The following is a 23965-nucleotide window of genomic DNA, read 5'->3' as shown; positions in this document are numbered from 1 at the left end:
TATCTACTCGTTTATGGATCCATTACTTAAAAAACATAAATACAATCATTACTCTAAATTTCAGTGCAGCGCTTTCAAACTGCTTTAGTGTGAATGTTTTAACTGCACTCCAATGCAGAATGGATTAAGGAAACCCAGCCTTTATGGCCTCACTATAAAGAAATCAATATTCCATTATCTATTCGTGCCTGCTGGACATTTATCTGATCAACACCCCATAAACATTTCCGCTGTTTGCAACACTTGAATTGTTTTCTTGCCTTATATTATGTAGACATAAAGTTTGTCTGTTTGACGTATTCAACGACCAAACTGTTTCGCCTTTGTGAAGTCTAATGCTCACCCGCAAAAGTACATCTAATCTGTCATGCTTAAAATGTTTTAATTGATTCTTAGAACGTGGTGTTTCTTACACCACAGGAAAAGTCCTGCGGATATCTGGTAAATTCTTAAACAAGAATTTCTTCTCTGTTGACATTGGCCAGAAACGCTGCGTGTGAACATGAAGAAATTTCCTTTAATGATGTTATACCCTTTCCTGTAATTAAATGAAAAAACAATGAGACAGACAATGTGTTGCAATGACATGTACTGTATTTATTAAAACTAAGAACACAATTTTTTTTTAAAAAACAACCATACACAGTACATTACAGTATATTTATTATAAAAAGATTACAAAAACCTCAACCTCCATTATTGTCAGTTATATTATTAAAAAGCAAAATACACACTACATGAAAAAAAAGGCAATGAACTAGTTATTAGTGTTAGCCTAGTGGTTATTTAATCAGTATTAAAATGTGAATGTGTGCCCTGGACTGTACAAGGGGCTTTTAAGTCAAAGGCATTCAAGCTTGTAATGAAATCTCTAGTGAATGACACCATAAAACCGATTGATATCTACAGAAGACTTCAAGCACAGTACGGTGATGAGACTCTTAGAGACATCTGCACAGTGCAAAGGTCTTAAAGAAAGCGTACGTCTGGTTGATGATCCCAGCTGAGGTGGTTCGGAGCCCACTGCGCTCGTTCCAGTAAACGTTAAGCGAGTGGAATGCCTGATTCATGAAAACCTACGGACAACCTGTCTCAAACTTGGGACAAGTTTATGTGACGCATCTACAGTATGTGAAGGAACTGTACACACACAATCATTCACCAACACCACTTGCACATTACAGGAACTCGGCTGAGAGTTATTGCCACGTCTTCCGTACAGTCCTAAACTGCCTATAAGCCACATGTTTGGGCCACCAAAGGAGTTCTTGGGAGGCCAGCGTTTCAGACGTGAAGCAGGAAGTCAGATTATGGCTCCGGTGTACTGAGAAAACTTTATACCTTGATGGTATCCAAGCACTAGTGGAACACTGGGATAAGTACATCAGTGTACTGTAGCAGGGGATTATATAGAGGAATGAAACACGTTTTTACTCTCATAACTATGTTCTGTTATTCTGCATGATCAAAAGTCACGGTTTGACTTGAACACCCCTCGTATATATTAAATGACATAAACTGATTAACACATTAAGCATTTAGCTACTTTAGTTACTTCACCAACACTTAGTCACAATCCTGCAGATTATTTTGTCTATACTGGAAACTGACAATATATTAGGAAATTACATTATTACATTAAATTTACATAAACTGTAATACTGAATTGTTCATATTAATAGTCTGCTGCAATATGGAACTGGAAACATGTGACACTCATCCATTTTGTGAACCCAGGGTAATAATATACATTTTTGTAGTCTTTGGTAGCTTAGAAAACTGTATGTTATAAAGCATACATGAAAAAACAAAATAGCTGTATTTGGTAAGCATTAAAGAATAAAACACAAAAACAACAATACATTTCAAATGTATGTGCATGATTATGACAAAATATGTAAAAAAAAAAATTACAGCAAAAATAATGAGAATCTTGAGATTAAACACTAAACATGCTCATCCTTGTGCTTCTCATTAAGGTTTAGGGCACAAATCCTTCACAAAGAGAAAATTAGTGTCTAGCAATCCTAATAAGGTCCACGATTATTTTCACAACTGGTTCATAAAAGTAAACTAATTGTGATTAATAAATAAAAAGTCGACGATAAAGATAGGCATTCAACCGGTTATGATAATCAAAATCTCAATGGTTGCATGGTCTGAATCATGGCAATAGTACTAAGAATAGAAGAAAGAAAATGAATGCATGTTACACAAATTAATGCAATGATTAAAAAATATATTTTCTTTTGAGAAATTCAAACCAATTTGCACAAGAGTTCTGTGGTTCTATGGTTGATGGGTCATGCATATGTTTGTTATATGGTTTATTACTGATGGCTTAACAAGAGCTCTAACTACAAGCTTTGTCACTTAAAGTTGTGCAAATTTAATTAAATTGTAATCCCATGTTGGTCTGAATGGCTCTGAACTAAGGACCTCCCACAAGCACAGTGGTTTACCCAAAAACAAGTAAAAAAATATAGTCAAGAGAAAATATACACAGCATGACCAAAAGTATGTGGACACCACTGGTGCAGGTGCACACAGGTGCCGCAACGTTAGAAGCTTACAATTAAAACCTCCTGTGACCTTACCAATTACCATCCATGTGTGTTATGGTTGAAGCAAAAGAAATCCAGTGGAACTGGAGCCTTAGTATTTATAATAATAATAATAATAACAACAACACAAGCCAAGCTGCCTTGAAATATCTGTGACCAAAGAGTAAGCTTTGCCAAATTATCACATGGTAGAACAATAATAAAATATATAACAATCCCATAACAATCAGAAATACAAAACAATCAGCAATCCCCAATCAACACCTCTGTGGGCACTGTGGACAATGCAGTAATGCAGTATTTGTGCTAGAATTAAGTATTAATTTGCCTTCCCACCCTGACACGTCAAGTCATGTAGTAGGTGTTGGAAATCACAAATACTGTAGAGATAGCCGACAACAACAGAATGTCCACCCAGCATGTCCCCAGCCAGCACTGATGATAACCCATGTCTTTATATAGATGAAATGTCCAATTTAGATAAAAGATTTAAGGTTACAGTAAGCTATATATACTGTATATATTCAAGTGTAGATTGTAAAAAAAGTAACATTTTACCTAGAGTATTAAATAAATGAAATAAAACAGGTGATGTCACTTTTTAGCTCTAGACTTGGAATCATCTGGGTTAGTTATTGGATGGAACAAATATGTGGCTGGACTTTTAGTTTCTGATGCCAGGGTGTCAATCGCTGCATAAAAGTCACTAAAACCATCAACGTTTCAATCGAACTGTGAATCTAGGGTGTATTTTCAAGTGCAGACATCGTTTTGACTCTTTGCTCAGCCAGATTCAGCAGGTTTTGAAAAATAAAGGACATTATACTAAATATTGATTGTTGTATAGCAATTTCATTGCATGAAATAACAAATTATTTTCTATGATCTTGATTGTCAATATTAAAAGAAAAAAATGCAAATGGCGTCAAAACACGGGATTTTACTATCATCTCAATATGTTTCAGTCAACACTGTACTTTATCCACCACTGATAACGATCATCATAAACACTTCGGCAATGATTAAAAATATGATTGTATTTTTGCTTAACGTGAGCAGTGTGAGCATGGCAAATACAGTGCAAATGCTGCGCATGTTTAACAAGATTGCAAATAAAAAAGTTTTTAAAAAAAACCTGAATAGACAATGGTCTAAAAAGAAGAGCTAGTATTCCGACAGATCAGCTGAGACGCTCTGGGTCCGCTCCACCAAGAAGAAGCACAGCGTGCCCATGAAGCCCAGGATGACCATGATGAGGAGCTGCCAGCTTAGCAGCAGGTAGCCACTGTAGAAAAACGCCACTGCTGCACAGATGGACTAACAGAGAGAACAGCTTGTTAATGAATTAAACATTTTTATTAATGATAATCATATTCAATATGTTATAGTCTAGTGCTCTGTTAAAATGATGCTGCCTTCCTATTCCCATCATTTATACTATATAAACTAGGGGCGTTCAAGTCAAACCAGGACTTGTGATGAAATTCCTGGGGAAAGAAGGCATGAATAGAGTGATGAGATTCTTAGCTACAGTAAAATTTATTGAATAACGCAAAAATGTTTCAAAGAAAGCCGTTCGTCCATAACTGTATTCTGTTATTCTCGTATTTTAACCATTATTTATTATTTTGAAAGTCTGCCGCATGGTTCATAACAGCATATTAACCTTTTATAGCAGGATACACAAGTAATCATGAACGTATTTTGTGAACACATTCCCAAAAAGTATTTAAAATGTTTGTTCACTAATCACTGTTCTGTTCATATTAAAATTTTCAACAATTCAGAAAAGCTAATGTGCTCCTGAGGTTGGGGATTAACTACAAATGAATGGATCCTGCACCTTCATGGATCATCACTCTGTCATGCTGATGGGGAACTACCAAACTAGGGTGAACCTCATGGCTTTGTTACCAGGAGTATAATGCTCTCAGCTGAGCCACTTTTGATGAACAGATCTGAGAGAAGAGTTCAGACAGAGAGTGATCCTAAAAGCCATGAAAGTGTACAATAAGACTAAATTTAAGCTTGGATTAGAGATACCGCTCCCTGGATTCAAGCTGACAGGTGAGCCGGAAAGTCTGACACAAAATAAAGTAGTTCATTGGAGGCTCACCGGATTTGAACAGACAGGTGAAGGTCACTTGCAATCCAAGTCAGATGGCAAGCATAGGATGGACTAGACGAGTTTTGGGAACAAGGAATGGCACTTTTTAATCAAAGGAAATGAGCCTGAGTTAGTGTAATGGAGTCCACCGTTGGGCTTTGGTACCAAAAGTCACAATGAGGATGCTCTCTATCCAACCTGCTGAAGATTGGCTTCACATGAGTGTAGAGAAAGTTGAGTCTCGGTATCAGACTGAAGGCTCTACGACGTTTTGAGTCTCTGAGCGAGAAAAATAACCTGCTTTTTGCCTCTATTCTGCCTTCTAGCCTAAGTTCAGAATATCAAGCCTTCTTTGAGACCTTCTTAATCTGAACCCAAAAAATATGCAAGCCATGGAGTGGATTGCTCCTACATTAAGTATATTTGATAGCAAATTGGAAGGAATGGATCCAGTATCAGGTGCATCATGCTTAGTAGGATCGTAGCCAAAAATATGTGGACACCTACGCTCTATGTGTTTCCTGATGATCCCCTTATTCCCAAACAATGGGAATTAATACGGATTTGCTCCTTTCTTTTCTCCTACATCAGCCTTCAACATACAGTGAGGGCTTTCTACTAGATTTTGGGAAGTAGCCATGGGGATTTGTGTTCATTCTTCTGGTGAGGTCAGCATTGATGTTGGACAGAGAGATCTGGGGTTCATTTTAAAATGTGGTTAATTTTAACGTTCCAGTTCATCACAGTGGGGTTGAGTACAGTCAGGGCTCTGTGCTGGACATTTGAGTTCTTTCACTCCAACCATAACACAGCATGTCGCTATGGAGCTCGCACAGGAGAACTGTCACGCTAACAGCCTCTTAGCTTAATATACAAAGGCATTCTAAGCAACCACATGCTTCCAACTTTGTGGAACTGTTTGGAAAATAATTAGATATAAATGTGAGTGTACAGTGTTGACATATTTTTGGCTTTACAGTAAATTGAACAGTAGGAGGATCTGGGGATATCCAAAGAGGAAATGAAATCTCTGGCCAGAAATAGAAAAGATCCGAACCGACCCATTATTATTAAACTAATAAAGTAAGCAAAGCAAATAAATTAATTTGTTCGATTAATTTATTGATTGTTTGATTTTTCTTACAGTTTTACTAAAATACTCAAACAACACAAGGAACTTGTTATGCTTATGTGATGCCTCTCTCTCTCTCTCTCTCTCTCTCTCTCTGTTCTTTCTCTTTCTTTTTCTAAGCACTCATTAAGAATGAATCCAGATCCACATCCACTGAATTCTGCGTAACTTTTATCCCCCGTAGTATTATAAACTTTTATCATTTTGAAAACAGGATTTCAAATAAAGCATTAAATGCGTATTTTCAATTATTTCATGGATGCTGGGTTGTTTGACACTGTTTTTTACTGGAAGACCAGTTGCCAAGGTCAGCTTGTGCTTCATGCATGTGTCAATTAGTGCACAATGGTTTACATTACAGGCTTTTATGCACGAGTTAGCTCATACTGCAGGCATGTGTGTTCACAGAAATCACTTGTAAAATGGGAATGCTTGTATACTTCAACATTTTGTCTCGTAGTTATGTATTTCTGGTGAAGAATTTCGTATGGATGTCATGTTAAAGCAATTAGTGTTATATGATGTTTGCATTAGTGGTCATTTTATTTATAAAACTATTCTTTTAATTCTTATAAAGCTGCAATTAATAAGGGCCTCACCTGAACAAATTTGAAGATAGCAAATGCTGGAATGCTTTGTTCAGTGTAAACACAACCCAGGATGCTGTAAAGCTGAGTGTTGAAACAGCTGTCCCCGAGCCCAAGCAGGAAGCTGCACAGCATTGCGATGTACACGCTGAAAGAAACCAGAACTCATTCTGGACCCAGCAGTCATCAATTACAGAGTGCAAGATCACAGTCTGTCCTTACTGTACCTTGGAAACAGATAGGGGTTGTGCTGCGAGCTGGTTTCAAAGACGACCGGAGCATCATCTGGGATGTTGAGAAAGATGAGGTAGAAGGCCACAAAATGCACCACCATTCCAAGGAAGACGACTGATGTGCGTCTGAAGTGGTTGTTCTTCAGCACAAGGCCAAAAAGCCCTCCGCCTGAAAGCAACCCTACAATCAGTCTTAGCCATGTCAAGTCAAGTCACGCAGCCTAACAAACTAAGCCTAACTAAGAAAGCTGTTTAGCTGGCTAGGGTGGACATGTGCAAACAAGAGCAACATGAGAACACGACACAATGCAATACTCAGTGTTCACTTGTACATACTCAGATCAGCAATAACATTTCAATGCGAAAGATTAGAGCCCAGTAATGTGTAGGCTTCCCTTGTACAGCTGTGGTCTCTCGAGGAATGAGCTCTGGGTTGTGCTTTGGTATCTGGCACTTGGACATTATTGTTGGATCGTTTGGGTGCTGTGGGTTGCAGAGTGGGACATTCCCACCCTGAATCCCACTGATGGGAATCTGGGGAGTTTGGAGGCCGGCTTGGTGGCCTTGGATATTTTCCCTGCTTGGGGTATATAATGTAATGGTCATATTATTATTATTATTATTATTATTAATATTATTATGCACTGCAAAATGGCTCCAAATAGATTTATTTTGAACCCTCTCCATTGATTCCTACACCCTTCAAGAGAATGCATAAATCATACACACACATCTGGAATCGATTTCACGGGAATTGATAAATATTGGATTAAAAAGTTCTAAAAGAGAAACAGATCACCAAAAAAAAAAAAACTAAACCGAACTAATCATCATTTCACTTTCAGTCTTGCAAAAGTTATAGTCGAGCCATTCCAACTAAGATATTGAAATGTCTGTTTTTCACTGGTACAAACAACATAACGAGTTTCTTGTGCAACAATATTTTGCAATGTAGACTATGCTCATCATTGTTTGCATCGGATATTAATCACTCTTATGCAGGTACCTGTGGGTTACGATGTGTTTGGTCACTTGTGATCTATGATTTTTATTTCCTAGAGACATTAGCTAATTTATGTACAAGTCAAGGTGTTCTGGTCAAACAGCGACTTGATGAAATTTGTCATGAATTAAGATGTAAAACCACATGGTTCACAGAATGGTGATGAACAGATAGTGGTAAAGTGCTCGGCCCTATCATCCGGAGGTTGCGAGTTTGATTCCTGTCTCTCAGAGGGATGAGATGCACTTAGTGCTCTCACATCTCACACTAATTACGACTTTTACAGCCAATCAGCTCACACAAGCGGAAGGAGCGGATACGGTGTGTTACGCCGCCCCCAATGAGTGAGCAGTTCAAAAAGATGCGGTTGGCTGGCGTGTTGTGGTTCAGATGGAACACGTGATCGTCCTCGGCCCTCCAGACTGAGTCGTCGTAGTAGCCTTAACGTGGGACCACCCCTAGTGACAGGGAGGAACTGGATACGAGAAAATTGGGGGAAAAAAGATAGGATCAAAATGTTGAGTAAAGGCGATGTTAAGAACAGTTATGTGCCGGATTTAATAATTCAATTCAATTACATTTTATTAGTATAGCGCTTTTAACAATTGTCATTGTCACAAAGCAGCTTTACACAATCAAAAGAATTATTTAAGTTTGCATGGAATGTGAATGAATCAAAATGGTCAGTTTGTCCCTGGTGAGCAAGCCGAGGGCGACAGTGGCAAGGAAAAACTCCCTGAGATGGTAATAGGAAGAAACCTTGAGAGGAACCGGACTCAACAGGGAACTCATCCTCATCTGGGTGAAACAGAAAGCAGGAATTGATCTGCATTCATGCTGTGTGTTAGGTGGCAGCCAGTTCAGCTATAACAGTCGATGTTAATTGATGTTAATATGGAGTCCAGGTAGTTATTTATTCAAGGAAGCTTTTAATAATATTGCTGATTACATTAAAGTCTTTTGCCGACAACGACCAGTACGTAAGCGAGCAATTAGTCAAACAAGCAGAAAAAAAAAAAGATTTATTCTGTAGAAGTATGGTCTGTTTTCAATTTTCCATTGTCTTTGCCAAGCTTGTGTCATGGTGCATTATGCTTTCTCAGATCTCAGTAACTAACACATCTGGACAGTTTAAGAGGAAGGGGTCGATTGCTTCAAGAAGCTGCAGATGTTTGGGGAATTCATTACTCTTGCACCGCCCAGGCTGTGAATATTATATTAGAGTTAGTGCTGTGTTGTTAAAAACATTTCTGATCATTAAAATTAAACATTCAGTTATACATTAAAAATTTAATATTAGATGGAAAGCTTGAAAGAAATACAAGTTTAAAGTTATAGTACATAAGGTATATTAATCTTAATGCTAAATAATTTATGTTGATACACTATAACCTCACCAAATTATTCACGATTTATACAGTATACGTATAGTTTAATATTTAATGCAGAATTTCTTTAAAAATAAGCAAAATCAGGAACGCTAATTTTATTAACCTCTTTTGAGCAGGGCTGGTACTCTATCCCTCTCACTATGGGTGCAAAATTAAAACCACAAAAACTACTTTCCCATGCGTACGCAGACTATGCTGCCAAATGGAGAATACTTGTGCATGTCCTGATGCAGATGCAGCTAGAGTTATGCCTGTGCGGAGGAATGAAGGTGGCACAATTGAGTAATGCTACTCATTCCCACTAGAGGACTAATCATCTATCACTAGCTTTGCAAAAAAATTGGCAACATAAAATGCCTGTTCAGCAAGAAACTCACACACTCACCCTCTCTCGCCTGATTGGCTGCGTAGTCCCGTTGTCCATGACTACAGTTATTGTTGCTCTAACATGCATACAAAGTTCCCAAGTTCCCAAGATTAGTCTGACCCTATAGTCCAGACTCAGCATGGCCCACGAGAGTGAATCACTGTACTGTAACACGATGACTCACAGTAACTAACACACACACAAACTCACAGCATCTTTGTAAACAAAAAAAATAAACTAAATCCTGTACAGCATTGCGTCAGATATTCTATTTAAATGGAACATTTAAAGACATATCAGGGGTGTTAAAGTCAAACTGGGACTTTTTATAACAGCGCAGAATAACAGAACACAGTTATGAGACCGAAAACTCCCTTTATTCCTATGTATAATCCCCTGCTACACTAATGCACTTATCCCAGTGATTCACTAGTGCTTGGATACCATCAAGGTAGAAAGTTTTTTTTAGTACACTAGAGCAATGAACGCACACTGCCTGCCTTATGTCTGGAACACTGGCCTCTCAGGAACTCCTTTAATTACCCAAACATGTGGAAATGGCTTGGAGCGAGGTCAGGACCGTACGGGGGATGTAATGAACAAGTAATATGTGACTGGTGTTGGTGAATGATTGTGTATAGAGTTCCCACAGACTGATACGTCTCTTAGGTAAGTTGGTGCCAATTTTTGAATCGATTTTTGTCGTTCGTGGGTATGACCGTCATGGCCAGGATTGTCTTTTTACGGACGTAAATGTCAATCATCGTTTTACACCTTCATTTATGAGAATTTTAATCATGAGTTCCAATTTAATGCCCCTCCTAGTTTGTGGAACGTTTTTTACTAGGATCATCTCTGTGTTCAAATTTCAACCCTATATAAACCTCTCATGTCTAACACTATACTCAAATAAATGTTTTTATTCATAAAGAAGTTATAAAGAAATGTTCTGCATGGAGGAACCTCCAAGATCGTCTACAGATCGTCTACAGTTTGGTCAACAGTGCATAAAAAGGCTCAGTGCTGTTTTTCAGTCAATTCGTTGAACTGGTTGACAACAAAACAACAAAGCTTGTTGAGGACAAGTCTCCTTCGACTGCATGAGGAATGTCTGCTTACCAATGATCTCTCCGATTCCCACCACAATTCCTGAAATGCCTATTAAAGCTTTGGAGCTGTCTCCGAAATGAGTCGTAGCTCCAATGCAAGTTCCATACACACCACTGTAAAAGGACAGCTCCAGACCTAAGTGGAGGGAGAACTGCTATCAGGAATAATGATAAGCCATACTGATTATTATTAGTGTAAGGAAGAATGTAACACGTTTCGGTAACATTATATTGTTCTGTATATTAAACTTACCGCTGTAAGCCATGGAGAAGCTTAACAGTAACATAGTTTTCGTGCCAAAAAGATGCAGCATTGTCTCTTAAAAAAATGGAAAAGAAATAGTAAATGAATATAAAACATAGCATAAATATAAAGCTCCTTGAATTATTCGCAGTTGTTTTATAATGAAAAGCCGAACACAAGTTCACACATTCCGCAGACGATAAGAACACCATTTCCTTAGCTGCACATTTGAACCATGTGTCTGTTTGCTTTCTGACTCACTGTGTAATACAGTCCAGATTTAGTAATTTCCCGGACATTTCCAGAGAATGCAAGTCACACGTTTTGTTTTTCACATGTTGCTTATCAGAGAATATAAAATATTGACACAATACAATATGATAGTCTACTGATAATATAACTTGCATGACGCCAGGATGGTTTCTGCACTTACTGAAATCTGTTTTGGCCTCTTTCACGGCAGAACCGACTCTGTGTTTTAATCTGCAACATGAGGAGGTGTCAAAACCGTGTTTAGACTGTGACATTAAACCTTCTGAATCATTATTATAAGCAAACCTAAAGAGTGTTTATAAAAGTATTTCCTGTACATTCGTTGAGACGATAGCAAGGCCTGGTCTTCCACTTCTGACAGAACATCCTCCTCCTCCTCCTGATTTGACTTTCGAAGAAAGAGGAAGCTTAGAGTTCCAAGCAGAGAGATGACCAGAAGAGCAACAAACATCATCTTTCTATCACTGTCTGTGAGACACAGGAAAGAAAGCAATTACATTCTAATAAAACACATGACAACATTAGGCCTGAATTAAATGAGTCTAAAAACATGAGCATTAGTTATTCTGGGACTTTACTCATTTTTATGCTCCTCATAATGAATGTGATAATGATATCTGAGCCATTTCAGTTCTGTTTTGTTTTTTTCTAAAATCGGTCATTCACAAACTTAAGAAGGCTTTACAATTCCTTGTCCTACCTTCATTTAATCCATTAAAATACATATGATGTGTAAAGCAACAAATGTAAACACACACACACACACATTCTCACACTACGGAAAATTTGAAAACATCAATTAACCTGATCTGCATGTCCTTTGGGAGTACCCCCAATCAAGCACGGGAAGAACATGCAAACAGACCTCAAGGTGGGAATCGAACCCAGACCCTAGAGGTGCAAGGCGACAGTGCTAACCCCTAAGCAAACTGTCCTGTTTGGCCCAGGACAATTAAAAATGTTCATAATGAGTCTTCATGCACAGCTTTCCTTTTGCCATTTTCATAATGATTATGATATTAAGATTCTTCGCCAATAAGGACATATAGGAAACGCTCTGGTTTAAAAACTAGTTCAAATAGTTTTTTTCAAATAAAAATATGAAAAATAACACTTAATTTAAATCCTATGGCTTTGTTTCATAAGCTTTGATTACTTTCCATATCTATTACAAATATAAAGGCAAATTTTTAATCTTAATTAAATTAAATTAAGCAAATCTTAATTTCAAACTTGGAGTGACAAATAAAATTTTAATTTGATTTGAATTTTAACTTATTCAATGTAGGTGTTTGATCTCTTGCAACACACATGCACTATCACCAGTGTCCACCAGAGGGCACACACTTTGGGAAACACTGCTCTAGTTGGTGCTTCATAGTTGATGCTTCCAGAGCAAATATTTCAACAAAGGACAATTAAAATGACCTTAACATGACTTGACCTGACATGACACATTTTCTATTCAGAATGGGATTTAAGCTACAGTGTTTATAGTTAAAGTGCACACCCTAAATGCCAGCCTTGCATGAGATCTTCTTCTAATGTGTCACTTACTCATCGTCTATACAGTCCCAGGAGACTTAAGCTACAAGGCAGGGTACAGCCTGGATTGGGTGCCAATCTATCACATTCCTAATGTGTCACTAAATATGATTTTGATAAAAGATCAGTCTTTTACCCATAATAAAAAGGGAAGGGAAGACGAGCATTCCGAAATAAATAATACATTACCTACTAATTACTGTATGCACCACTCTTTAGCTCACGGGAACAATAAGCAAAGGATCTAGAATAAAAGTAGCTATAACCATTTCTTTTATTTGTCTCTGCCAGCCCTATAACAAATGTAAGATATGAGTAGGTTTGCTTTAATGAATCTTTATTAAAATGCCATGCTTAGATCTAGAAGCTTTGAACATGATCTAATGCCCAATAAAACCATTTATGGCAAATAACTGCTGTTTTTAACTATGCTTTAAAAAAAAGTAATTATTTTAACACACATACACAACCAGACACCAATCAGTTGTGGCACTGAAAACACCAGCCTAATATTGTCTACAGTACGTCCCACTTGTGCTATCAAAACAGCTCTGGCATTATCAAGGCATAGACTTCATGAAGAACTGCTGCTAACATCTTGGTGCTAGATATAAGCGCATGTATCTGGTATCAAGATGTGAACAGCTAAGTTCTTAAGTTAAAAAAAATAAAGTAAAATAAAAATAAAGTAAAATAAAATCTCCATGTTTAGACTTGTTTGTCTAAGACATCCCACAGATTTTTGATCGGACTGAGACTTTGAATTCTTCGGCGTGCATCTTGTCCATTTTTGAACAAGAGACCACTGCCATCAGGGAACAGCATTGCCTTGAAGGGGTGTACTTGGCCAGCGATAATGTTTAAGTAGGTGGTACGTGTTAAAGTAACATCCACATAAATGACATGACCCAAGGGTTCCCACCAGAATGTTGTCCAAAGCATAACACTGACTCCAGTAGCTCGCCTTTTCCCCATAATGCATTCTGGTGCCATCTCCTTCCCAGGCAAGTGACACACACTAGCACCTATTTTCTGAACCCATAAACTTTGTATTTATCCCGCCTGCTAAGAGGTGCCATTGTGATGAGATAATCAACATTATTCACTTCACCTGAGAGTGGTTTAATGTTATGGCATATAGCAATCAGCCATAACATTAAAACCACCTAGGTTTTGGGTTTTCCCTGTGCCGCTGGATTGACACTGACCTGTCAGATCCAGAACCGGTGGTGTCTGGTGGTGTCTGGCACCAGGACGTTGGCAGCCAATTCATGGATCGGACTTGTTTGTCCAGGGCATCCCATGGGTGCTCAATTATATTGGGATCTGGAGTTTGGAGGCTGGGTTGGCCTCTTTGGGCCGTTTGCTTGCCGGCCCCTGCGCTCAGCGGGCCTTAGGTTCACTGAATGTTCTGGTGCCTTTCTATTGTTGTCATCTTTTCAGCTGTTTGAAAAGCGTATTGACTTTTCTATGGTATCACACCGAACAGGCTAGCATTTGGTTCCCAGGGCATGGGTGAGTCTGGGGTGCCCATGATTCCGTTACCAGTTTCCTGGTATCTAGTTGACAATCCACATTCTTCAATTCACCTGATGGTAGTGTTAATGTTATTGCTGATCGGTGTATATAAAAAGTTACCTGATATTTCTGTCTTTTCTTTCCAGTCTATATAGACGTAAAGATTTCCAAACAACAGACTAAAAGAAAAAGAATGAACGTTACTATATCACAAATAAATTTCAACAAATAATATATTAAGACTTTAAAAAAATGCTAGTGAATAATTTAGAAGATACAGTAGCTAACTTTGCAACTTAAATTTAGTTGCATGGATTGTTTTGCACCATGTGCTGTGAAAAAGTATTTGTCCCTTCTTGGGCATGCATATATGCTCACAGGCATGAAATATATATTATAATTAATGCTGTTTTTTTTACATATTTGAAACACTTGAATTATTCAAAATGATGTTTTTAAATGATGATTTAATTTATTAAAAAGAAATAACCTGTCCATATGTGAAAAAGTAATCATGTATGAACCATGATTAATCACATTTTGAATTTTTCTTGCCACACCCAGCCCTGATTACTGCCAGACCTGTTGAATCAAGAAATCACTTTAATAGAATCTGTCTTTATTTCTCCCTGAAATAAAAAAGGGAAAATACTATCTCACAGCACTGTACATCCTACAGTATAAATCTGCTTTATAAATCAGTCATCTCAACTGAATTACCCTGGCACGCTACTACTCTTATTAACGATACAGTATGTCGTGAGGCTAAAGATTACAGTCTAAGCTCTGGACTGAATTACCTGCATTGCAACAAAGCCCAAAACATTGCCGTGTTCCTGTTAATGGTGGAGGCATCTGAGTTTCCCACCAGAAAGCGACCTTGAGCTGTCCAAAGCACTGCGGAAACAAACCAAGGGTTTAATTTAATCCATGTGTATCTAAAAACACTGAGGACCTGGATATGATTGATTTCATTCCAGTCTGGGCTGAACAATTGATCTGAATCAGTTGTACCAGATTATCCTTTAATGACTTATTAATTACAACAAATCTTGACCTGGCAGAGTGGCAGCACTGCTGTATTTATCCACAAAGAAGATTTAAAACAAAGGTCAAATATTATCTTTGGCATATTACTCACAGCAAATTAAATTCTACAAAAGAAAAACACTGAATACTCACAAGCCGCTCCCATCCCGATCAGCACTGAGGTCAGATAAAAGGACCAGGTTGATGGGGTAATAAATACGGCTATGTAGCCACTGAGAGGCAAGGGCAAAATTAGGGTTAGAGAACATGCAAACTGCATGGACACAGATCCCAGGGCGGGAATCGAACCCGGACCCTGGAGGTGCGAGGCGACAGTGGCCACACCATGCTGCCTATATGTTGACTAAATATATATTTTTAAAAAGGTCTGTGTAATATGTATTGTGCAATTAGTGATACTTGCCTGTAAAGAATTCCACTGAAGAACATAGTAAACTTTGGTCCGATTATTGCTACCACAGTGGGAGCAAATAAATTAGCAAAGGAAAAAACTCCATATATTATGCCGAGGCTGAAAAAGTCAAAGGAAAACGTGTTAATGTGGACATTTAAATAGACTATATATAGACACTTTAATAAGTCACTTTTTATGCATATTTGCACACGCAGAGTCATTTCTAAATTTTTACACATTTCTATTTTTTCTTCTATATTTCTATATTTTGTTATATTGTTATTATGTCCTTATTTGTACAGTATATTTTACTAGTTACATTTATTTCCTATCGTATTTCTTTTTATTCATATTTATTTCTTATGTATAAGCTTTTACTTTTTTAAGGTCACTGGCGGTCGTATAAGCATTTCACTGCATATCGTACTGTGTATGTGACAAAATTTTAATTTAAAATTGTAATTTATTTGTGGGATGTGTATACTTTTCAGCCTGCTGACCTACTTTTCTCTACAGAAACACTTGCAGTGTATTACTGATGCACACAGTATAAGTTAAAGAAATACTGTTCTCTCTATACGTCCCTACATCATTGAGAAAAGAGTTCTCCAAGGTCCTTACCTGTGATAACCCGTTCCACTGAAAGTAGCATTATCCAAGCTTTTCACCACAGTTTGCTGAAGAACATCAAAGTAAATGAATTAATGAATCAATCAAATCAGTGTGATGGTACAGTACATGTGTATACAGTTAAAGTGCTGTAAAAAAGTATTTGCTATCTGTTATTTTCTTTTCTTTCTTTTCTTTGGCATTTTTGTCATACAGTACTTAATTGTGAAAATTGAGATTATCGAAGAAATTTTTATATTTCACAAAGATAACCAGAGTAAATATTAAATAATGATTTAATTTATTAAAGGGAAAAAGGCTGTCCAAACCTGCCTGGCCGTATGTGAAAAGTAGTGGTTCCCCTAGATCCACTCCAACCACTCTCCACCCCCCCCCTCCCCCCCTTTGGAGAATCCAAATTCAACTTTGATGAATCCAAAGTTTTTTGGAAAGCTGGGTGCAATTTCACTTTCCACACCCAGGCCTTTCATCTGACCTCAGTGCTGATCGGGATGGGAGCGGCTTGTGAGTATTCAGTGTTTTTCAACCCATTTTCTTTTTTGTAGAATTTCATTTGCTGTGAGTAATATGCCAAAGATATTATTTGACCTTTGTTTTAAATCTTCTTTGTGGATAAATACAGCAGTGCTGCCATTCTGCCAGGTCAGGATTTGTTGTCATTAATAAGGCATTAAAGGATAATCTGGTACAACTGATTCAGATCAATTGTTCAGCCCAGACTGGAATGAAATCAATCATATTCAGGTTTTTAGATACACATGAATTAAATTAAACCCTTGGTTCGTTTCTCCGGTGCTTTGGACAGCTCAAGATTGCTTTCTGGTGGGAAACTCAGATGCCTCCACCATTAACAGGAACACAGCAATGTTTTTGGCTTTGTTGCCAGAACCTGTTGAGTCAAGAAATAGGCCCCAGTTTGTTAGGTTGGGAATTAGAGAATTCCCTGTCTGATGTGCTGGTCAGTAACACAGGAACACCTCACGGGACTGTTCTTTCTTCATTTCTGTTCACCTGATATGAGTCTTGCCACCTACAGAAGTTCTCTGGACAAATTTGTGAAGTGGTGCATCAGAAACCATCTGCTCCTAAACATTATAAAAACCAAGAAGATGGTAGTGAACTTTAGGAAGGGTAAAACTATGATTAAACCTGTTACCATCATGGGTGAGGAGGTTGGGGTTGTGGACAACTACAGTACAAGTACTTGGGTGTACACTTGAACAGCTGATTGGACTGGAGGACCAACGCCGACGCTGTGTATAAGAAGGACTTGAGCAGACCTTATTTCCTGAAGCTCAGATCCTTCAATGTATGCAGCAGGATGCTGGAAATGATCAGTCTGTTGTGGCGAGTGCCCTTTAAAGTGCTGTGGTCTTCCAGGGGAGCAGCATCAGTGCCAGGGATGCAGGCAAGATAAATAAAATTATCTGCAAGGCTGAACACATGGTTGGATACAAACGTGTATGGTTGGAGACAGTGAGGGACAACAGATCACTGGACAAACTCCTGTCAATCATGGAAAATCAGAGGCAGCGGAGTTCAATCTCTAACAGACTGATCGAGCTTCGCTGTCACAAAGAACGGTTCAGGAAATCATTCCTACCATTCGCTATTGCACTGTACAGTGACTCAGCTCTATGTAACAGATGACAATAATAACAATATTCACTGTCACTTTACGCACTCATACATACTTTACATTGACAACTGAAAAAATAGAATTCATTTTTTATTCCTTTTTCAGTCACTTTTACGCACACATAAATAAACTGATAATTTGCACATTTTATTTCTTTTTCTTATTTTGAAATGCCAGTTTGCACTTTTTTTGTCCCCCCTCCCCCTTATATTGTATGTGTAACCTGCTGCTGCTGTAACACAATAATTTCCCTCACGGGACCAATAAAGTATTAATAATCTATCCATCTATCTAAATCACCTAAATACAATCTGTCTAACAAGGTGAAGCATGCAAACAGATCTAAAAAAAAAAATCAACACATCATGCCGCTAACTAAAGAAAAATTTCAAATCAAGTTCATAACAAAGCAATTGTATCAGTCTGGAAACAGTTACAAAGCCATTTTTAAGGCTTTGGGACTCTAGCATAGCTTTGGCCGGGCAGCCAACCTTACTACAAGAACAACAATTCTTCCAGGACTCATAAAAGAACCCAGAATAACATTAATAACAATAAACCAGAATAACAGAATAACAATAAGAAAGAAAGATGAGTTCCAAGGCAAAACCACTGACGATGAGGAACACAAAGGCTCGTCTCATATTTGCCAAAAAACATCTTGATTATCGCCAAGACTTTTGGGGAAATATTCAGTGGACAAACATTTAACTTTTAAGAAGGTGTGTGCCCTGTAACATCTGGCGTAAAAACAAATAAAGCATTTCATAAAATAAGTTCATCATACCAACAGTCAGACATGGTGGTGGTAGTGTGATGGTCTGGGGCTGCTTCAGCTTCAGGACCTGGACGACTTGACATAATTGATGGACTCATGAGTTCAAAACAAAACCTAGTCAAAGGTTGGACCAAAATTTTTCAAAATTAACAAAAAAAGACTAATTGGCAGTTATTGCAAAGGCTTGATTGCAGCTGTTCCCACCAAGTAACCAAATCTAAGTTATTAGATTTAGGGGCAATTACTTTTCCACAAAGGCTCAAGCAGGTTTGAACAGCTTTTTTCCCCTTAATAAATAAAATGATTATTTAAAATCTGCATTTTATGTTTACTCCAAAAATTATTATACACAAATTATAGCATTGTACGTAGACATAACCCGATTACATCAAAAAAGATATAAGGGAGAAAGGGTGTATCAAAATCCTTGAGACAACCATTTTATAACACACCAAATAATAGCATACACCATATAACCAAAAGTATGTGGACACCTGACTAGCACATTCTAACCGGAATGATTTCAACAGAAGCTTAAAGCACAAAACTTCCAGGAATGTCTTTTTTTTATGCTGAAGCATTACAATTTCCCTTCCCTTCCATTTGAGTGTCCTGAACAGAACCCTGACCTGGCATCATGAACTGGAACACAAGTTGCACCCCAGACCTTTTCTCCCAATATCAGTGCCTAACCTTAACAAGGCTCTTGTAGATGAAGGTACACTAACCCCCACAGCGTCCACATACTTTTGGCTATATAGTGCTATCACCATTTTCCACAAACATTATGGTCTGTTATGGCATGATGGCTACGCAGTCTCAATGTAACACACAACACTTTGCCTCGTCCACTGAAAAAAGTAATCAGAGAAGATACACTGCCTAATAACAGTCTGACCTCAGAGACTGCACTGACTCTCTCCAGTTTTAAAGACTGGCCATATCTTGAGATAATTATGCAATGATAATTAATGCTTTATAAGCTATTTGGAACTATTTAAAGAAAGTCATGCTTGGAAATCCAAGCATGGAATTCTACCTAATTACTTATGGATGTTACTCAGAAATGTGCAACTTTGTGATCCTGAACAGGGGGTCAAGATCAATCCCAGCCATCTTGAAGGATAAGGACAATTCCATGTTTATGCTTTTGAGACATAATAACTGAAGAATCACAATAACACTAACACATTATAAGGAGCGTTCGAATCAAACCAGTTTTTTCTTTTGAATAAAGGTGTAAAAACTATTTATATTTACAGAAGACTCATACTTGCAGTAAAACGATGCAGATGTTTTAAAGTAGGCCGTACGTCCGTGAATGATGATCCAGGCTGAGTGGCTTAGAGGAAGAGATCATTAAGCAGGGGAATACCTGATACTTGAAAATAACCAACTTGCGAAAAAGATGCATCTGTCTGTGGGAACTCCACATACAATTATCCACCCACAAAATTTGCACACTACAGGAACTCGGCTGGGAGTTATTTCCACTTTCCCATACAGTCCTGACCTCGCTCCAAGCCATTCTCACATGTTTGGGCCTTTAAAGAAGTTCCTAGGAGGCCAGCGTTTTAGACATGAATGAAGCAGGGAGTCTGATTATGGCTTGAGCATACTGAGTGAACTTTCTATCTTGATTGTATACAAGCACTGTTGAAACATTCTAATACATGCATTAGTTTTGCAGGGAGTTATATAGAGAAATAAAAAGTATTTGTTCTATTATTCTGCACAATCAAAAGTCCCAGTTATGTACTGCTATAGTGATGTACTGTATACCTCTACTACATCATCTCAACAAACTACTTCTGTTATCTTGTGATCACACACATGTTCAAATTTTTAAACATGAGAAAACAATTTTTGTTATGTTGGGATTAAGAGAAAAAATATGTTGTGACATTGATCAAACAATACTGGAAAAAAAAACAACTCAAAGGCTTTCTGTAGACTTCTGTAGATCTTAGGAACAAGAAAACTTGTGCACCACACATGGTCTCATGACTCGTCTTGGGTCAGACTAACAGAGACAAACATTCACTGCCTGAAATACTTCGAATTAGAAAAAGGTTGGGTTTTTTTCCTATTGACCTGGTGTTTTAAACATTTTTACTTAATATTGGATATTTACATTTACATCCACACACTTCTTAAAATTTTTATATTTTCCTTTTTGGGAAACTCAGACCTACATCAGACAATCCGTTAAACCTTTTTATAGTTATAGACTGGCTTTAATAACTCTTTAACCACTATAAAAGTGGTGTCAACCCCAGATAGTGCTGTGTATAAGAAGAAATCTGATCTGATATACAACCAGCTCTGCCATTATAATATAATCTTCCAGATTGCAGACATGAGATGCGCCTGACTCAGATTTGCTAAACAATGAACAATTATATGCTCAGCACTCTAACACGACCTCTTTGCTTATGCATTAGCATTTACTTTTAGGTATTTTTTATTCTTAATACACTTTTACTCATTCCATCAAGCACTTCTCTATACAGATTCAATTAAACATACTCACTTCTATATTTCCACAGGTGGTGAAAGCTGTAAAAAGGAGTAAAAATGCTGTTCCCAGAATTACCACATTGTACGTCCTGATGTCAGCCATCGCTCTCCAAAGTTGTGCAAATGCACAGTCTGAACAATCTGAAGCAAAAACAATCAATTTTAAGAAGTGTTACATTTTGTGTGGTTTGAGGTAAAAAATATCTTAATAAAGAACTCTCTCTATCACACACATACACACACACACATACACTTTTCTTTCTGGAGTGTGACCACTGCAGGAATGTTGGATCTAACCAGCATGTGATCACTTAGGTCTGTCTCCAGGGGCTCTTTTGGAAATAATCCCAGAATGCAATGAAATAAGGAGGGTTAAGATATATGTAGTTAAGATGTAAACAGCAAAAATAATAATAATAATAATAATAATATAATAATATAACTGCAGTGGATATAAAAAGTCTATACACCACTGTTAAAATGGCAGGTTTTCAAGAAATGTGACCAAGATAATTAATTTCTCAACTTTTTCCACCTTTATTGTGACGTTTATTTTCCACCTTTATTGTGTAAAAATAAACTTGAGCGTTATTAGTGGAAAAGAAATTACAATAAATAAAAAATTATTGTGGTTGCATAAATATAACAGCCTTAAACTAATACTTTTTTAAAGCACCTTTTGCTATTATTACAGCACTCATTATTTTTGAGTAGGGGTCTATCAGCATGCACTGTAAACCCTAATGCTCAAAGTAATTAAACATATTGAGTACTGTTAACTTAAATAATTACAATAAGTTCAAATTAATAGGCCTTGTTGAATATTTAGAACTTTTTGGTATTTGTGAGTTTGTAGAAATGACACTTTTTAGGTTAGCTGAACAAATTTGATATTTTAAATATTTGTAAGTACTTCCAGTAACTGTCACCTTAAAGTTCCACCAACTTAAAAACTTTCAGACTAGCGATTTTGTGTCTGACGTCATCAGGGCAATAGGGCACTGGTGGCTCAGTGGTAGATGTTTCGCCTGCCATGTGAAAGGCCCGGGTTCGATTCCCAACAACTGGATGAAGTGCCTTTCCCAAGCCCAGATAAAATGAGAGGATTGTGTCAGGAAGGGCATCTGACGTAAAACCTGTGCCAAGCTTGATTGTAGCGACCCATTGCCGGCAGAAGACGAAAAACCAACAACAATTTATTTGATTTGCAACAACTAAAAAAATCATAATTGCCATTAAATAGTATAAATTAGACTACTCAATAAAGTAAAGTAAAGACTACACAGTAAAGAACGATTAATATGAATGAGCTCAACAAACTCAAAAACTCATAGTTCAATTTCCTTAAAACTGGAAATATCATTACTTTAAAAATTTGGAACTGTTTATAATTCGCTCCACCTTGACTAAGGCCCCAGTTCCAGTTGAAAAAAAAAAACAGCCCCAAATAATGATGCTGCCACCACCATGCTTCACTGGGTAGTTCTTTTGGTGATATGCAGTGTTGTTGGAATTATGGCCAAAAGGTTTAACCTTAGTTTCATCAGACCATAACACATGCTTTTGGCAGACCTCAAATGTGTTTTTGCAAAATTCTGCCAGGCTTGGATGTTTTTCTTCACCTTACCCCAGAGCCCAGACATATTAAGAATACAGGAGATTCTTGTCATATGTAATACACAACCAGTACTTGCCAGAAATTCCTGCAGCTAATTTAATGTTACTGTTGGCCTTCTGGCTTCCTGATCACATTTTTTTTTTCTATTATCTTTCGGAGGGCGTCTAGTTCTCTGTAATGTCATTGTTGCACCAATTTGATTATGATTGTCTTTACCGTTTTTCATGGTACTGTATATCTAATACCTTGAAAATAGTTGTGTAGCCTTCTCCTGACTGATACCTTTTAACAATAAGATCCTTTTGATGCTTTGGAAGCTCTCTGCAGACCACAGCTTTTTTTTTTAAATATGACTAAGAAAATGTCTGGAAAAGCCTACTAGAACAGCTGAACTTGGGGTGAAATTGAGGTTAAACATGTGATTGTGATTAAATTTAATTGATTAATTCTGAGAGGGTGTGCACACCTTATATGCAACCACATTATTTACGTTTTTTTTAGGATCTGATACTATTTATCTAGTTCTATCTAGTTATTAGGCAGCACGGTGGTGTAGTGGTTAGCACTGTCGCCTTGCACCTTCAGGGTCTGGGCTCGATTCCCGTCTCTGTTCTCCCCGTGCTTGGTGGGTTTCCTCTGGTTTCCTCAGACAGTCCAAAGATATGCAGGTTAGGCTAATTGGTGTTCGCAAAATTGCCCGTAGTGTGTATGTGTGTGTGCCCTGTGATGGAACGGCACCCTGTCCAGGGTGTACCCTACCTTGTGCCCTACAGTAAGCCCATCTTTTTTTCACTTCACAAAACCTGACTACACAGAGATGTGCAGTTCTACAGTATATCCACTGTAGAACAATAATAATAATAACAATAATAATAATAATAATAATAATAACAGGAAAAGGCTATGACTCTACTTGAAGATCAAATTTGGCATATTTCATCAGACATGCAATGAAAAAACACTCTTGTTAAACTTCTTGTAAACAACTTCTTAATTAGACTGCTAATTGCCTGTTTAATTATTATACATGCTTATGTTGTAAAAAGTTAAAACTTCACCTTTAGTTCTGAACTTTCACCAAGGTAAGCTTCAAGAAAAGGTAATGCATTATGTCCTGATGTCTTGCTTGATTTAAAAAAAAACGAAGTTTTAAGTAGCGTTTAAAAAAGTTAGTCGCGACAGCTAAAAGGACAAACAATTTAGAAACAAACAAACAAAAAACAAATCCCTTTCCCTGATTTTCCGAATCGCGTAAAAACAAAG

At 37.5% G+C, this 23965-nt stretch overlaps 1 protein-coding gene across 5 annotated transcripts; it reads right to left on the bottom strand.

The window, feature by feature from the left end:
* Nucleotides 1-3519: 3519 nt before the first annotated feature.
* On the bottom strand, nucleotides 3520-23965 carry LOC128518786 (UNC93-like protein MFSD11). 5 transcript variants are annotated; one of them, XM_053492059.1, is made up of 14 exons: nucleotides 23761-23965; nucleotides 21098-21225; nucleotides 16139-16194; nucleotides 15527-15634; nucleotides 15256-15335; nucleotides 14874-14970; nucleotides 14194-14252; nucleotides 11328-11478; nucleotides 11171-11220; nucleotides 10747-10812; nucleotides 10504-10629; nucleotides 6618-6804; nucleotides 6403-6538; nucleotides 3520-3881 (listed from the first exon to the last, which is right to left on the bottom strand). In XM_053492059.1, exons 2-14 carry the CDS (start codon nucleotides 21185-21187, stop codon nucleotides 3729-3731), a joined length of 1359 nt encoding a protein of 452 aa, XP_053348034.1. In that variant the 5' UTR covers nucleotides 21188-21225; nucleotides 23761-23965; the 3' UTR covers nucleotides 3520-3728. The 5 variants fall into 5 exon arrangements, with proteins under 5 accessions (XP_053348034.1, XP_053348032.1, XP_053348033.1 ...); XM_053492057.1 differs by lacking the exon at nucleotides 23761-23965 and adding an exon at nucleotides 21336-21406; XM_053492058.1 differs by lacking the exon at nucleotides 23761-23965 and adding an exon at nucleotides 21336-21406 and having other exon boundaries at nucleotides 6618-6792.

The sequence above is a fragment of the Clarias gariepinus genome, chromosome 3 (genome assembly GCF_024256425.1).
Source record: "Clarias gariepinus isolate MV-2021 ecotype Netherlands chromosome 3, CGAR_prim_01v2, whole genome shotgun sequence".
Classification (NCBI taxonomy): domain Eukaryota; kingdom Metazoa; phylum Chordata; class Actinopteri; order Siluriformes; family Clariidae; genus Clarias; species Clarias gariepinus.
This window is presented reverse-complemented; position numbering and strand designations above follow the sequence as displayed.